The sequence below is a fragment of the Kryptolebias marmoratus genome, linkage group LG4 (assembly GCF_001649575.2).
Source record: "Kryptolebias marmoratus isolate JLee-2015 linkage group LG4, ASM164957v2, whole genome shotgun sequence".
Lineage (NCBI taxonomy): Eukaryota > Metazoa > Chordata > Actinopteri > Cyprinodontiformes > Rivulidae > Kryptolebias > Kryptolebias marmoratus.
Genome location: NC_051433.1, coordinates 259,770 through 275,664, shown reverse-complemented (window position 1 = coordinate 275,664; position 15,895 = coordinate 259,770). Strand labels below are relative to the sequence as shown.

Below are 15,895 nucleotides of genomic sequence, written 5' to 3'. Positions count from 1 at the left end.
CCTTCCTCCCCCTCTCTCCTCTCTTCCTCCCCCTCTCTCCTCTCTTCCTCCCCCCCTCTCTCCTCTCTTCCTCCCCCCCTCCCCCTCAGTGACTTGTCCGTATAAACGGCATACATCAGGCTGTGACAGCAGGGCCGTAACACATAAAGACATCGGGGCTGCACTCTCTGGGAAGCCCATTACATTCGGACCGGGCCTCATTACATATTCATCTCGGGTCAGTACCGGCGCTCGATTGGGTTCAGAGGGCCGCAGCTTCAGATTCGAGGCCAATATACACAGAGCATAAAACATTGATGGGGCGGCTCGGCCAGCTGCTGCTGTTAGTGGGAAACACCGAGTATAATAAAGAACCATCCTTCACCTGCTCATAAACCGGTCCGGACTCCATGTTCCCTGAGTTTCTGCGCCTCTTTGTGCTGCTGATAGGAGCAACAACATCATCTGACTCATAAATACAGAGTAGTGAGGGTTCTTTCTGATGACGACAACGTCCTGCAGTAAAATCAACGCTTTCCTGGTGTCATTAAACCCTCTAACCGTCTCCCCCCTCAGCTCTACATCCAGACGACCACGCTGACCATCTCCATGAACCTGAGCGCCTCTGTGGCCCTCGGCATGCTCTACATGCCCAAGGTCTACGTCATCATCTTCCACCCAGAACTCAATGTTCAGAAGAGGAAACGATCCTTCAAGGCCGTTGCCACCGCCGCCACCATGTCGTCCCGACTCTCCCACAAGGCGAGCGACCGGCCCAACGGAGAGGCCAAGACGGAGCTGTGCGAGAACATCGACCCGAACAGTGAGTACCGCCAGAACCCTGGAGAACGCAGGAGTTTAAACTGCTCAGTGCTGGAACTTATTGCAGGGACTAAATGAAGCATTAAAAAGGTTCTTGGAATCAATAGAAACTTAATAAAGCGTGTTATTATTTTATCCATCCAACCATACTTTCATGAAATGCTGTTTCATTTATTCATTGTCTTTTTTTTCCTGGACTGAGACTCTGAAGAGAATCAGCTCCAGGTTCTCTTCCTCCTGATGGAAACGATCTGCTTTCTGTCTCTATCCACTAAATCCTGACGAGTCCTCATCATGATGTTTAAAGGAACCGTGTGCAGGTTCTAGTGCCATCTAGTGGTGAGCGGCTGCGGTGTCACCTGCATCGTCACGTTTTCATCCCGTACACGTAGAGGTGGAACGTCACAGGATTCCTCTTCAGGTTGAAAACTGAAAACCAAAACAAAATCATTAGGATGAACCCACTCAGGTTTGTTTGTAAGAAGGTATTAAATGTAATTATAAAAGTTTAATAGTTGCTCTTTAACTGAGCTTCTGTTCAACAGCCTGTAATTATTTGACAGGTTTATAATTTATAAACTTTACTCATTGTGGATGAAGATCTGTGTTAAACAATTCATTTACATTATTTAACAACTTTCAACACAGAAACAGGTCAGAAATCGGACTTTCTCCAGAGTTCATCTCCTTTTTTCCTCCATAACGCTCCACTCCTTTTGATGCTGAACATTTTTTACCATCTTTTCATAAAGTCTCAGAGTTCCTCAGCTCCCACCTGACAGGAACTGTAATAAAACACCTGGAAGTTCAAAATGAGCCTCAGTTTGCATGTCTGCAGGAAGCTGAAATAACCTGCATGTGTGATCACAGTGGGACTCCCTGCAGGAAACACATCACTGAATCATGTTTTTCTCCCCCTGACAGGCTAATTTCATAACTTATCAGAGGTAAGAACACATTCTTCTTCTTCTTCTGCTTTGCTGTCCTGACCTTGATCCATTTCCTTTCGGAGGTATGAGGAGGAGGAGGAGGAGGAGGAGGCCTGTGTGGAGGGAATGTTAAATATACGTCCTCGGCTCTTTATCACCATCTTTCTGAGCGACTCATAACTTTTACATGAGGAGAAGCTTGTACGGCTGTTGGAGTGGCAGATTTACGAAGATTCTCTGGTGCTTTAACGGCACGTCTGACCCGCTCAACCTCACATTTACTGGTGCTCCTGAACTCATCATGAAGGTTCTGTGAAGGATGGAGAACCCGTGGAGGTCAGAGGATCGCTCCCAGGAGCAAAAACAACCAAAGAAACAAAGGTTGAAAAAGAAGCAGAACAGCTGAAAGCTGTTTATTCAGCTGCAGGAAAAGGTGATCAGAAAAAGGTAAAGGTAAAGAAGTCTGCACACATGGATGGCTCCCGTGGTCACAAAAAGCTCCATATATACGCTTATCCTCAGGGATTAATGTCAGAAACTATCATGTACTCTAACATTACAAAAGTGTTTCCATGTTTGTTTTTCTCATAGAACCCCAACACTGAAAAGGTTGGGATGTTCCATAAAAACAGAATGCATTGATATTTAAATCTTTTAAAGCCATAGTTCATTTACAGTGGAATAAAATAAACATATCAAATGTTAAAACTAAGAATTTGTACCGTTTTTAGGAAATAAAAGCCAGCAACACATCTGTAGGAAGGAGCAACATCTGGAGGAGTCAGGTCAGGCAGAGGATGGGAATAAAAGAGCATTTCAGAGGCTGAATCTCTGAGAAAGACGGACAGAGGTTCACTGAGACAAAGCTTTTCACAATAAGAGTCTGCCCTTCACATCTTAGATTATTTAAGGGAAGACTCAGATTCTTGTTGGGCTTCAGAGAAGAAAGTTTTGGTTCAACATTTCTGCAGAACAGAGAAAACATCAGAAAGGCTTCTGTCATTTCTTTTATTCCTGCAGCTGCAGTAATTGTCCAGATGTGTGGATTTTCTTGTTCTGAGCTCTGATTTGATTCCTTCTCCTCTCTGTGGTTCTGGTTCTGAAAGGAGCCTGCAGGATCATAAAAAACATGGTGAATGTGATTCTGCTCTGAAGCTGCTGGAACAGACGTTAAATAATGAAGGAAACCTTGGCCATGGCACTGATAACGAAGCCCCGTCCATCAGTCCTGCTGGTTACGGTTCTGCTGGGACCAGGACGGGGTTCCTGTTTGGACCCAGGACTCCCTGAGGAGCAGCAGAGCCAGCTGTCAGCCTCACTCTCTCTGGTTTTAAAGCCGTCCATCCTTCAGTCTGTCCTCCTCGGCTGACCTCCTCCACCATCACACAGCTTCTCCTCTGCTGCTGCAGAAGACTTCATCTCCAGCTGCTCTTCAGAGATGGGTTCAAAGGCTCGGCTGGACTGCTGTCCTCAAACATCTGCAGGAAGACTGCACTTCCACACTTTGGTTTCAATCTGACGTAAAGGAGTGAGAAATTAAGGTTCGATGGATCCATGACGCAGCTGAGATGTTCTGGAACAAACATGTTTGGATCTTTAGATTTTCCTTTGGCCCTGTTAAAAAAATATGTTTTTAATCTATAATAAATAAAACCTGATCAGCTTAAGATCAATGAAAAATTATTAACTTCAAACAGACCTGATGGAGCGTTCCTCCACCTGTCACATGGTCGTAAAGCTGAGCTCTGATTGGCCGGTCAGAGGTCTTAATCTGCAGAAACAGACATTTTCTCTTTTATCTTCCTGACATGATTGATGATGGCGTTTTGCCTCGAAGCCATTCATCACTGGATGAACACCGAGGGGGGGGTCTGCTCCCGTCTGCCAGTGTGTGGTTCTTCTGCATGAATCCAGACAACCTGCTAAAACACATGTGCAGCAACTTAAGGCCTGGGGGCCAGAAGCGGCCATCTCAATCTGGTTCTCGACAAAAATAAAATAACCTGACATAAACAAATAAAAGCCAGGATTTCAGTTACAGGAAGATTTATGGTTCTGTTTTACCAAGAGTTGTTTTCTAAATGATCGGTATAATTAGGAGTTAATCCTCAGGAACCATGTTTTATATGATGAGACTAAACATTTAAACAAAGAGGGACTTCTGACATAAATGATGCAGGGAGCAGAATCTGCCCATGTTTCAGGCCAGGTCATTGACCTTTGACCCCTTAACTCAGTCAAAATGGCCTTCTGGAATAAAAAACAACAGCAGGGGTTCCCAACCACTGGGCCAAGGACCAGGACCAGGACCAGGACCAGGACCAGTCCACCTGGGACCGGGCTGGAAGGATACAAATAGAAATATTTTCATCTTCAGGGTTTTTTATTTAAAATAAAGGGTCACTTCCATTTGCACTTCTTTCCTGCAACTGACTGAGTTATAGTTACTTTTCATGCATAAAAAACTAGTTAACTCTGGTAAACCTACTAGTTAACTCTAACAAACCTACTAGTTAACTCTAACAAATCTCCAAGCTACAGGAAAGCTGCAACCCAGCTGATCAGGAGATGAAGACAATGACCCAAAACACCATCAGGGCAACAAGTTTTGGGTTAGTTGGTCCCTCCAGTCTCCTCCTAGCAGCTCTGTATGGTTTAAGTTCTGGACATGGACCGGGTCAGTCCAGAACCTTCCACTTGCTGGAGGAGGCTGGTGACCTGAAAGCTTGAGATTCAGTTTAATCTGTTCTGAGTCTCAGTTCCAGGACGTGTTCTGTTACGAATGAAGTTGTGTTTGTGGTCCAGATGTAAACAGCTGGAATGTTGCTGTCTGCAGATGTTTTCAGCGGACAGCAGACGGAGAGGAGCTGAAAATAAAACCTGATCTGTGATCAGATCGACCAACCAGCAGGTGGAAACTCACTTCTCAAAGTGGATTTGACCTGTTTTAGTGTTTCAATTATATATCTTTCTGCTGAATTTGTTCATGACCTTTGACCTCTCAGCATTAAAAAACATTTTATCTGCTTCTAAAACAAAATGTTGACGGAAGATTTTGTTCCTGAAGCTGAATCATGATGGAGGAAAGTTCTCCTTATGGTGAGGTTTCACTCTGACCTCCTGTTGACCTTTGACCTCACCTCCATTATCATCAGTCTAAAGCATCTCAGGAGCCAATCAGAGCCGCTCTGACCTTTGGTTTTCTCCTCCTCTGCAGGTCCAGCAGCAAAAACAAAGTATGTGAGCTACAGCGACGTTGTGATCTAACTGCGCCTCCATCAGGACTCGCTGCAGAGACGTCTGGTCTCCGGATCTGGTTTCAGTTTTTGTTCTCATGTGTTTCTCTGCCTGTTGGAGACGTCTCAACCTCGGAGCAGAGACAGAACCCTGCTGGAAACTATCCGGTCTGATTTGGTGGCGTGGTGCTGACGGCAGCGGGGTCCAACATGGCTGACGGATCAGCTGATGGTCGAGGGCTCGCCTCCTGTCGTCTCTTCCACACTGAAAGTTCTCGGTCCTTCTCCTTGACCCGTTTGTTGCTCTTCATGCTTCCCTTCTTTGGTTTTTGGTTCTGGTTTCTTTTCTCGTGTTTCTGCGTTTTGAAGCCATATTCTGTGACAGATTTGGGTCCACGGTGTCGCCTGGACTGGACTTTTATCACTGAAAGGGACCAAATAAACACAGAGGATCTTTTAAAGCCTCTGGGAACAGTTGGTCCGGTTCTGGACCCCCCCCCACCCCCCCCACCCCCACCTGCATGTTTCATTTGGTTTGGATCAAACTCTGACTTTGGGACTACATGTCCTCTGATCCATTGTGGGATGTCTGAAGGAAATACGGGGATTAATCAAAGAATGAAACAGGAAGTAGTGCTCCCCTGCTGTAACAGTGTTGTCTGTTTACATCCTGTCAGGTTTTTCACATTAAAAGCTTCTGTTTGCTGTGTTTCCTGTCGTTCCCACATCCATCTCTGTCTGTTTGTGGCTCTTTGTGTTTGTGATGGATCCCAGAAGTAAAACAGATCTAAATGTGCCTGTTCTGCATGTGAGCTCCGACCTGAGGACTCAGGAGGACAGAAGGAGTCCGGTTTTCAGGGGCTTTGACTCCTGCAGGTCTGTGATATGAAGCAGGCTCAGAAACTTTAGGGTCGACTCAGAGGTTTCAGTCTCAGAAAGCTGCGTCTGAGATTCAAAATGTTCAAACTAAATTTATAAATAAACTCCAAACTGAAAAGCAGACGTTTGAGTCGGACCATCTGTGGCTCTGTTTCATCTGAACGGAGAAAAATGATTAAAAAAACATTTGAAACTTTATTATTTATACTGATCTCAAACTTGATTCAGTTCAAGGAACTCTTTAAAAGGTTTCTGAGGTTCAGCTCAGAACATCTGAAGATCATTTAAATTACAGTAACTCGGATTAAACGCTGATAAACGGGATGAACCTGCTTGGTGCTGCAGACCTCAGCCTGTTTCCTGGGAGTCACTTTAGTTGTGAACTTTTCACGGTTGATGAAAATCCTGGAATTTTTTTTGTGTTTGGCTGTTTTTCTTGACTTTAAAGACCTGAGGAGGTAAAACTCCATCAGCTGGCTGAAAACATGAAGCCAAACAGGAAAATCGATTCAAAGCTGCTTTGAAATGTTTGTGGTCACGTGATGGAGGCTTTCCCGTCCTGACACGTGATGATGACGATGATGAAGTGTTTCTGTAACGGGCGTACCTGGCTCCTCCCACCGCTGAACACCTGCTGATTTGGTGATTCTCTGGACCGCTGCTGTCCAGGTTGTTAATGCATGCCTGATATGTTCAATGTTGAAACAGAAAAAAGATGAAAATATCGAAATTCTGGCAGCACAGTTGATCCCACGTCTGCTCTGAAATGTCCTGTTCTTTCTTTTTGTTTTACTTTTCCTTCCTGTTCTGATCCTTTCTGCAGATTTTGACTTTGATCGGTTCTTTATTTTCCTGGGAAAACTCTGGGAAACAGAGAAAAAGATGAGTATATATTTAAAAAAAGAAAACTTGTTTAAAAAAGGAAGCATGTATGTTTTTTACTGTTTGTACTTGGTATCTTCCTGTTGCCCTTTGCTGCTTCTGTGCCGATGTTGTGGGAGAGATTTACATTTGGCCACTCATGCAACTATTCTGTGGTGTTGTCTAAGAATGTATTAACATGAAATAAAAACATTTGTTATTTTTTTACCCTTTTCTCTAATCTTCATATTTGTCAGAAACAGAACTTTTTATCACAGTTTACCTGTCTGATATCTGCTCTCAGGTTTTCAAACAATGAACACCTCAGGTCCAGAGAAGCCCAGATAAACGTGCACTCACCTGGCTCGTGCGCTGCAGTAAAACCTCCCTCAGTGGGAGGAGAACAGAAAGGTCAGGGTAGGATAAGGAGCTCAGGAACATCGTACTGTGACTCAAACGCTGCCAACATAAAGACCAGGGCTGCTCCGACTCCAATATCACGTACTTGTACTCATAAAAGAGTTCTGATACTGTAGTACTGTTACCACGTCGGAGCAGAGAGACGTTCAGCTGAGCTGTCAGCCGCTGGAGGAGGTCTTTTCTTCAGATGACTGTCCTGATCCACACTCCTCACCAGTTGAAGCAGAAAATCCTTCCAGGACAGCAGCCCTCTGTCCTAAAGTTTAAGCTTGGAACTCCACACTCTCCAGTTCTGATTGCAGAAAGCTCCCTGGATGGGAAGAGAAGCAGAAGTCTAATGTTTTCATGGATTCATGGATTGTGTTTTAACCTGTTATCTGCTGATCGGAGTCACGTCTCTGGTCTGCCAACGGTTCGATGTTCCAACATATCGTCATGCTGTTATTTTACTCGGTTTCCTTCCAACAGAGCAGATGTTAGCCCGTCTCCAGGCTGATGGATCCAGAGCCATCAGAAAGAAACAGGAAGTGACCCGTTGCTGCTGCTTGTTTCTGGGGCTCCAGTAAAACGGATTAAAACTTCACAGCAACAATCAGATAATAAGCATCTGTCTCAAACTGTCTCCAGACTGTCTGTATTACCCTCCCCCTCCTGAACCCTCTGGAAGTACTGATAACGCAGGACCGTCGCCCCCTCGTCTCTGAGCCTCATTCTGAAGGACTGATAAGCTCTGGGTTGGTTCACATAGCTAACCTTCAGTGCCTGATGAAATTAGTGGCTGCCAAACCAATTACTGTTTCTGGGAGGAAGGCAGAGGTTCCTGTGGTGGTGAATCCCGCTGACGGAGCTCTTCAGAAGCTGCTGCAGTGGAACGTGCTGCCGTTTGCTCCGCTCCATAAATAATACAGGAAGTTTCAACTCAAAGAGCTGCAAACTTTGGCTTTAATTAGTCAGAAGAGAGCGTTTCCTGGAGTTACAAAAAATAAAACTGTTCCAAGCAGAATCTTCTAATGAGTTTTAACCTCCAGTATGAGGAAGTTTCATACCTGCACTTTTTCATTCCCTCACAAGTTTTACTTAGTTTCCTTCTTTAATCTCATTTAAACTGAGTCACAACTTTTAATTGTCGAACTGCAGATGCCATAATTTAAAGGTTGTAAACACAAAGTGCTCCAGTCAGCAATGACATTATAACCACTGCTTTTATCCAGCATAAAGAAGAGGCTCTGCCTCGGGTGTCTTGTTCCTGAGTGATGGGAGGATGGAGCAGGAGATGGACCAACAGATCAGAGATCATCGGCAGAAAGGAGGACGTTCCTCCAGTCTGTCGTGGCGGAGAAGGAGTTGAGCTGAAAAGCAAAGCTCTGGATTTACTGATCAGTCTCTGCTCCAGCCCTCACCTGTCGTTGGCTGTTGGTTGGTTGGTTGGTTGGTTGGTTGGATGGTTGGATGGATGGATGAACGGACGGATGGACGGATGGACGGACGGACAGACGGACAGGTGGATGAAGGCCATCTGATCCTGGGTCTTCCTCTGAACGCTGTAGAATCCGTCACTGAAGCAGGACTTTCTGTTTGTTTTAAATTAATGAAACTTTCCTGCTGACTCAAATTCATCATCCAAAACTAGAAAGTTAACCTTTCAAACAGACAGAACCATAAAAAAGTCTTTATAAAACTTACATCACGAGGTCCAGCACTGAACCCAACCAGCTCAGCTTTTCATTTTCCTTCAGAGGACAAAAGAAACTTTCCATGAGAACCGTCAAATAAAGACAACAATATGTCAGTAAAACTATTCTTCAGCCTCATTGCATCAGCTTTTATTTCTAACAGGAAAATGGCCCCCTGATGACAAATACTACAATGTTTGAACATTTAATTTGAGATAAGCCCAACCTGGGGTCGAGTAATTAAACCGTGAGAATGGAGCTGAGCGGTTTATCGCGGCGCATCGAGGACAGATTCTCAGCTGAAAGCAGAGGAGGAACAAAACGCTGAGACTCAACAATGGACGCTGCGTTTCTGTGGGATGGAAGTTATTTCTGTGTTTGGCTCCACACCACCTGATGAGGTCCTCTCTGCTATCTGTGAGCAGATACCAGGTGTCAATGGAAACCAATTTAAGGCGTCCAGAGCAAAGCAAGTTATTAACCCTGCTGCCAAAGAACTGCATCTCCTCCGCCCTGTCTTTATTTGGAGAGGAGAAAGAGAAAGAATGAGAGCTGAAGACAGACAGGCTGAGCCCTGAAGCTTTGACATTTTGTCTTTTTTAACGTTTTAAATGAAAGCATCCCTGAAGAGACAGACTCGGCAGCAGAGAGGACAATGTTTCTGTGGACGATGGAGGGAATCCGTCAAACAGCCTCTGAGGGACTCAAAGATGGCCTGATTCTACAAAACACACAAATACAGTCAGACACGATGTTCAACAACTCCACAGGTTTATAAAAATAAACAAAGTCCCAGTTGTAAGCGTGCCAATCCATATGACTCACCTGAACTGAACCAGAAACTAACAAACACACACAGACATGAGCAAAAACATTATCGCCCATCTTTCCCCTGTAACTGCTCCAACTAAAACCAGCCTCTCACAGCTGAATATTTCTGGTTAGCAGTAATGGATTCCAGGTGTGGCTCAGGACCACCTGCTGCTGCTCAGCCAGAACGTCTCAGTAACTAAACGTCACAGCCCAACTCTGGGAAACTATACATGACAGGTCAACTGCATTTAAGAGCATGAATGTTTCAGGTTCCTTCTGCTTGAAATGATCCATTCTATAAATTCAGTTTGTCAACTTTTACACCAACAGTACCAATCTCAGCTGCCATCATGATCATTGCCGTGGAGCAGAAATGACAGCAGATTAGTTTGCACTTCACTGAACCTGTTATTGATCCTGTTGTCAGCAGAGAAAAGACAGATGCTCTGATCATAAACATCAGATCTCAGCTGTGATGTTACAGGAGGGGAGATAAAATGGGACATTCTCAGGTCCAATACAAACACACAATCAGATCGTTTGACTTAATTTGACTTTTTCCACTTTGATAAACTGTCAAAGAAAAAAAAATAGTTCCAAATGTCTAAAAATGAATAAATTAGTAACAGAAACTCTTTGACATCATCACAGGTCTCTGGGGATTTCTAAAGTTAGAGAAAAAGAAGAAGATAAAAAGCTTACTGCTGGTCTTTGTTTCAAGTATCTGCAAGTCTTCTTCCTGAGGGATGGTAGGACGACCAATCAGGGCCTCGTCTGCAGTGATTGGTCGGTCGGTCGGTCGGTCGGTCGGTCGGTCGGACGGACGGTTTAAACTGTAACTGGAGTAAAAAAGAAGCTTCTTCAGGTTTGGAAACCAAATAATCTCAGTTTGGTTTGTACAAATAACACCAAGTTATCCAGGATTCCTTCTTAAATTTTATTTATTTGTTTTTGTTTGTTTTTACTTTTCTTCAATCAAATTTTTGCATTTTATTTAGAGTCACATAAACTACATTTGCAGCTAAATCAATGTTTCTCCTTCATCCGTGCCACCTGAAACAGTCCAGTTTCTCACAACAATCAAGAATAATAAATAAACCAAACCTGCATCACATTAAAGTCCGGTCCGGTCCAAACACTGCACTGCCTCGTGTTTGAAACATTTTCTCTCTATCCAGTATGAAATTATTCTCTGTAAAAGCTTTCAAATCTTCTAGCATCAGCCCCAACACTCCAGTTTTATTTGTTATTCCCATGAATATCGACAGACTCTCCCAGCGAGCTGCATCCATTCAGCCATCCTCCTGCTTCACACTTCATCTGGTACCAGCTCTGGGACCATACATCACCGTGGCGGGCCACAGAAAACCTCTTTAACTTGCATAAACACAACGTCTCTGAGGCACCCGCCAGCTGCCAGTGATGGATGGAGACCGCACACAGAAAGAGAGGTGGATTCTTCCTGGAGCTGATCACTGAGCAGCCCGACCCATCATCATCATCATCATCATCATCACTTCTAACCCCAGAGGCGGTTCTGGTCTCTGGACTGAGCTGAGCCACAGAGGAGATTCATCACTAAATCAAAGTCTGTCCAAGAACTCTACCCAATAACATCACACATCAAAATACAACTTAGTACCAGCAAGAACCTCAAAGAAACTACAGCCTGTAAGTACCCACATTCATACCACAAAGGTACTGTACCCTACAAGTATCTTTGCACATACTTCAAAGGTAATACAGCCTAGTTACCACAGGTACACCATGAGTAACCCTATAAGTTCTTTGTAAGTAGAGAATAAAAGGTCACTTTATAATACAACCCAGTCTCCATAGGTACCTTGTTTGTACTGAGTAAGTACTCTACAGGTACTGGGTACACACCTTGCAGGTGATAAGTACCCTGTAGGTAGTACTCTTAATCTTCTGCTTTTAAACTCAGACAGACAGGTTGTGGTTTTTGGACCTGAGCATCTTAGGAACAAACTTTGCAGACTTCCACTTCCTCTGGATGGCATTCATTTGTTCTCCAGTTCTAAAGTAAAGAACTTGGTGTTCTTTAGGATCAGGATGTCTTTTAACCCCACATTAAAAATGTTACCAGGACTGCTTTCCTCCACCTGAACAATATCGCTGAAATTAGAAACATCTCGTCTCAAAATGATGCAGAAAAACTGCTCCATGCTGGACTGTTTTAACTCTTTATTGTCTGGATGTCCAAACTCTCCAACAAGCTGCTTTGAGAGTGAAGACAGCCAGCAGAGATCCAGTTTCTTCTGGAGCAGGATTACAGTCTGAATCCGAAGTGTTCAGGTGGAGGTTAATGTCTTCTTTGTTGCTGAGGGACCTGAGGAAAATGTTTTCAGAGTCCAGTAGTTGTTCATTCTAAACAGAGATGGAAACATTCAAAGGTCAGCTCGTACATTATCTGTCTCAAATCTTTAATTTCCTTCAGACTCAGCATCTCCCAGAGCAGCAGCTACAATAACGCAGAGATGAGTGAAGTCGTTCATACAGGAGCTGATATCACCGATGTTGCTGCTGGCAGCCATGTCATACAGCAGGTTTAACATTTAGCATTTATAAAACAACACTTCTAATTCATAAACATATAACTGTTATAATTTATGAACCTTATATGACAGGGCTTGGACTTGCAACCTGTCCAGGTGTCCCCACATCTCTCACAGTGACCGCTGGAGACAGACAGCAGCTCCCTGTGACCTGCAGAGGACAAGCAGGTAAAGAACATCTACAGACAGCTGAAGACATCTACAGACAGCTGAAGACATCTACAGACAGCTGAAGACATCTACAGTCAGCCGAAGACATCTACAGACAGCTGAAGACATCTTCAGACAGCTGAAGACATCTTCAGACATCTACAGACAGCTGAAGACATCTTCAGACATCTACAGACAGCTGAAGACATCTACAGATAGCCAAAGACATCTACAGACATCTACAGAGTGCTTCTCAGACCTGGACAGTTGTTGTTTGAAGCCTCAGATGTTTTCTGTAGGAGGAGAGCTCCTGCAGGTGTCTAAATACAGATCTGTAGGTCTAGAAATACAGAAACTAATTTGAGTCGGGTTTGAGGTGCTGATGATGATGATGATTCTGACTATTCTTTGACAAAATCTGTCTCAAATCTTTTGAATATACAAGTTATAGCAACAAAACTGCAACTGACAGGAGAATGACACCATTTGGAGACATTTTGGAGACATTTTGGAGACTCTGCTGATTAACTCGTCAGATACAGGCTTCATCACCTCCCAGCTGACAGTTTGTGTTTTATTTCTCCTTCTCTTGGAGAGATATTATCTGGTAAAAAGAAAACTCATTTGGTATTTGTTCCTTTTTCTTGTACCAGTGATGGACCACAGCATCCCTATCAGAAACATCTCCTGCAGGTTGTCTTTTATCACCTGTAAAGGATCTAAAATCTGTTGTCATTGATGCAAACTTCACCGTGTTTCCAGTTAATTAGTGAAACCCGTTAATCACAGTTTGTTCAGCTGGACTCAGACTAAACCTGCAGCCTCCTCCTCCCTCAGATACAATTTCATGGTTGAGAAAGAGTTACATCTTTAATTCTGCACGCTGCTGTGGTCTGCAGGGTTTTTGTGACTTGGTTATAAAGAACAACAGGTCGGGGGGGGGTGTCATAAAAACAGGAGAGAAAACTAAATGAAAATCACATGATGTGGATGAAGAAACAAGAAAGAGTTTCTTATTTGTAACTCTGAACCAAAGGTCAGTGTGGAGTACAAGGCTTTACAAAGTCATTATTTTACCAACTCTGAGCGTTTATTCACTCCTGAGTCCCTGAGCTGGATCCCCTGAGAGGGGGGGGGGGGGGGGGGGGGGGGGTTTGCTCAGGGGTCAGAGGACTCTTTGCTTCTGTTTTCTCAGACAGACATTTATTTTTTTTATTTATCTGTGAAAGTATCTTCCTCAAAGAAAGAGAGATACTAAAACCTCTGAGTCGGAGGCAGAATGGACTTCCGGTAAAAAGATTTTACACATTTATTGACTGAAAGAGCTGCAGGAATCAACACCAGGAGCTTTTATTACACCAAGACAAAAGATTACAGACCTGCCTCTCCAAAGATGTTCCCAGACCAGAACACATCTATCCTCACCGGCCACCTGCTGCTCGTTAGCACAAACAGCTCATCAGCCAATCACACGGGGTCTCTGGGTCCTCCTGGGTCACTGCCCTGACCTCTGACCTCTGGTGGTCTTTAGACCCCTAACCCTAACCCAGTGTAACTGAGATGGAGGAGAAGCCTCTTTCCATTTCAGTAGAATTGTACGACGGGACAAAAGTAATGCAAACACTAAGAACGTTTGGCAGCGGATGAAACAGATCCATCTTCTAGAACCCTGAAAAAGGCGGCTAATGGGTTTGGTTCTAATTTAATATCAAACACCTGATAAAGAGAGGCATTCATAATGTTACATCTAATACATAATGAGACTAATATTAGGATGCAGTTCTCGTGTTATGAAGTTATGCTGAAGTACTTGTCTGTTTTTTGTCGTTGAACAGACAGGTAAGCAGTTCAGGGTGGAGAGTGGGCAGGCAGGTGAGTCGACCAGCAGACGGAGGTAGCTGTGTCGAGCAAAGGGGACGTTTCCAAATGAAGCGTGGGTCGAGGCTCATTATCACGGGATGAAAGAGAAATGAGGCCCAGTTCCTCTGAAATCATGTGACTGCCTGACTGAGGAAAAAGGCACAGGAAGTACAGAAAGTGTCCTGCGTGAGCCGAGGAGATTCTAAACATCACTGCAAGCAGAGGACTGAGTGACAGCCACAAACAAACAGAGATGGAAGAGATGGAAGAGGTGTAAAGTGCAGCATGCGCAGTCAGGGACCTGCAGGACCTGCAGGACCTGCAGGACCTGAAGGGACAGGTAAGATGATGAAGTTTATATCCTGGTCAGACCGGACACAGAAAGCATGGACAGGTGAGTCTGTGTCTTACAGGTGAGTCCAGCTGCCCTGCAGAGGAAACTCCGTTCAGTTACTCGTTTCAGGGTGACGGATGGAGGCGGAGGACATGACGGTTCGATCCCTGGGTGCTGAAACTGGCTTCAGGGACATGGAGAATCATTTACAGAACCACATATAAATCAAAAATTACACGGTCCAAGCACAGAACCCTGCAGAACTAAAGGACTTCAAAGATCCTGCAGACAGGAGGAGTGTTGTTTGGGAGAAGCGTTCCTCTCTGCAGGACCTTTTCTTTCAGCTGTGGAGGCGACAGCGAGACTTTAAATGAAATCTGCCCTCAGACTTCCTCTCAGAGTGCTGAGGAGGCTGTTTTCCTTCATCTTCTTTGTCCTTTTTTGCCCTTTTCATGGGTTTTTCCTGCATTTTCCTCTGAAGTGGCCTGCTCTGTGTTGGTGCGTTCATGTGTGGGAGGAAGAGATGAGTTGTTTGCACCACGCTCCTTTAAATCAAAGGCCAGAGGAAGGCTGTGCTTTAATCATATTTCACGCCGACCTCACTTATCTTACTGTGCTGTTGTTTAAGGCCTGTCAGTGCAGATACATCAGCCTCCAACTGACTGCTGCAGGCTTCTGAGGCTACACACACACTCACACAATCTTTATTCACACAGGGAGCACATTATGCAAAAACAACATAAGTCCAAGTGCAAAGAAGCTGACAAGATGGCAGAACGTTCGAGTGTGGAAGCAGGAACGATGTGTTAATATTTTCTTTGGAAATGTCAAGGTCTTCCATGTTTTACATTCATGTCTGCAGTTCATGAAGTCTTTCATTTGTTTCTATCAGAAAACACCCAACATCAGCAGCAGTCTGAAGGTTACAGCATCGAACTTCTGACCTGAAGACTTCAGCTTATTTCCATTCTGCAGAGCATCTGTGAAAACAAAGCCAACGAGGCGAGGTGGAAACAACTCCGGTAATACACTGAAAATAAACAGACAGGAGTTTACAGGAGGAAATATGAGAAACAGAAGTCAGAATCTCATGCTGGAAAAGCCTCTGGCTGAATATTTCCAGGTGGACATTAATGGTTACAAAACCATAAACACTGAAGCAGCTTATTACGATTCAACGGATGTTCTTCTGTTTTCTTCAGAATTTTAGATTTACATCTCCTCCCATAGTTTCAGAAAAACACAACAAACCTGCGTCTCCATAAACCCGGTCCTGTTGGAGCTCTAAACCCGGTCCTGTTGGAGCTCTAAACCTGGTCCTGTTGGAGCTCTAAACCCGGTCCTGTTGGAGCTCTAAACCCGG

General features: G+C 44.3%; 1 protein-coding gene and 2 long non-coding RNA genes across 7 annotated transcripts in view; 1 reads left to right on the top strand and 2 right to left on the bottom strand.

Annotated features, from left to right (window-relative positions):
- The window catches only part of LOC108251226 (metabotropic glutamate receptor 7), a 69,038-nt gene extending 62,104 nt beyond the window's left edge, over positions 1–6,934 (top strand). The window contains exons 8-10 of one of the 4 annotated variants that reach the window (XM_037975358.1): positions 556–802; positions 1,726–1,748; positions 4,948–6,934. In XM_037975358.1, the coding sequence (XP_037831286.1) occupies positions 556–802; positions 1,726–1,730 (252 nt within the window). In that variant the 3' untranslated portion in view covers positions 1,731–1,748; positions 4,948–6,934. Of the gene's footprint in view, positions 1–555; positions 2,080–4,947 lie in introns of those variants that run through there. The other 3 variants (XR_005233091.1, XM_037975357.1, XM_037975356.1) reach the window with 3 other exon arrangements.
- On the bottom strand, positions 932–8,577 carry LOC112450008. Of its 2 annotated transcripts, none has more exons than XR_005233092.1 (4): positions 8,527–8,577; positions 6,453–7,436; positions 3,430–3,652; positions 932–3,344 (listed from the first exon to the last, which is right to left on the bottom strand). It is a non-coding gene; the product is annotated as an uncharacterized LOC112450008 (long non-coding RNA). The 2 variants fall into 2 exon arrangements; XR_005233093.1 differs by lacking the exon at positions 8,527–8,577 and having other exon boundaries at positions 6,453–6,889; positions 6,990–7,729.
- Position 8,578: 1 nt separating this feature from the next.
- Positions 8,579–11,714, bottom strand: LOC108251708. Its single transcript, XR_001809375.3, has 3 exons — positions 10,315–11,714; positions 8,810–8,856; positions 8,579–8,697 (listed from the first exon to the last, which is right to left on the bottom strand). It is a non-coding gene; the product is annotated as an uncharacterized LOC108251708 (long non-coding RNA).
- Between the last annotated feature and the right edge of the window lie 4,181 nt (positions 11,715–15,895).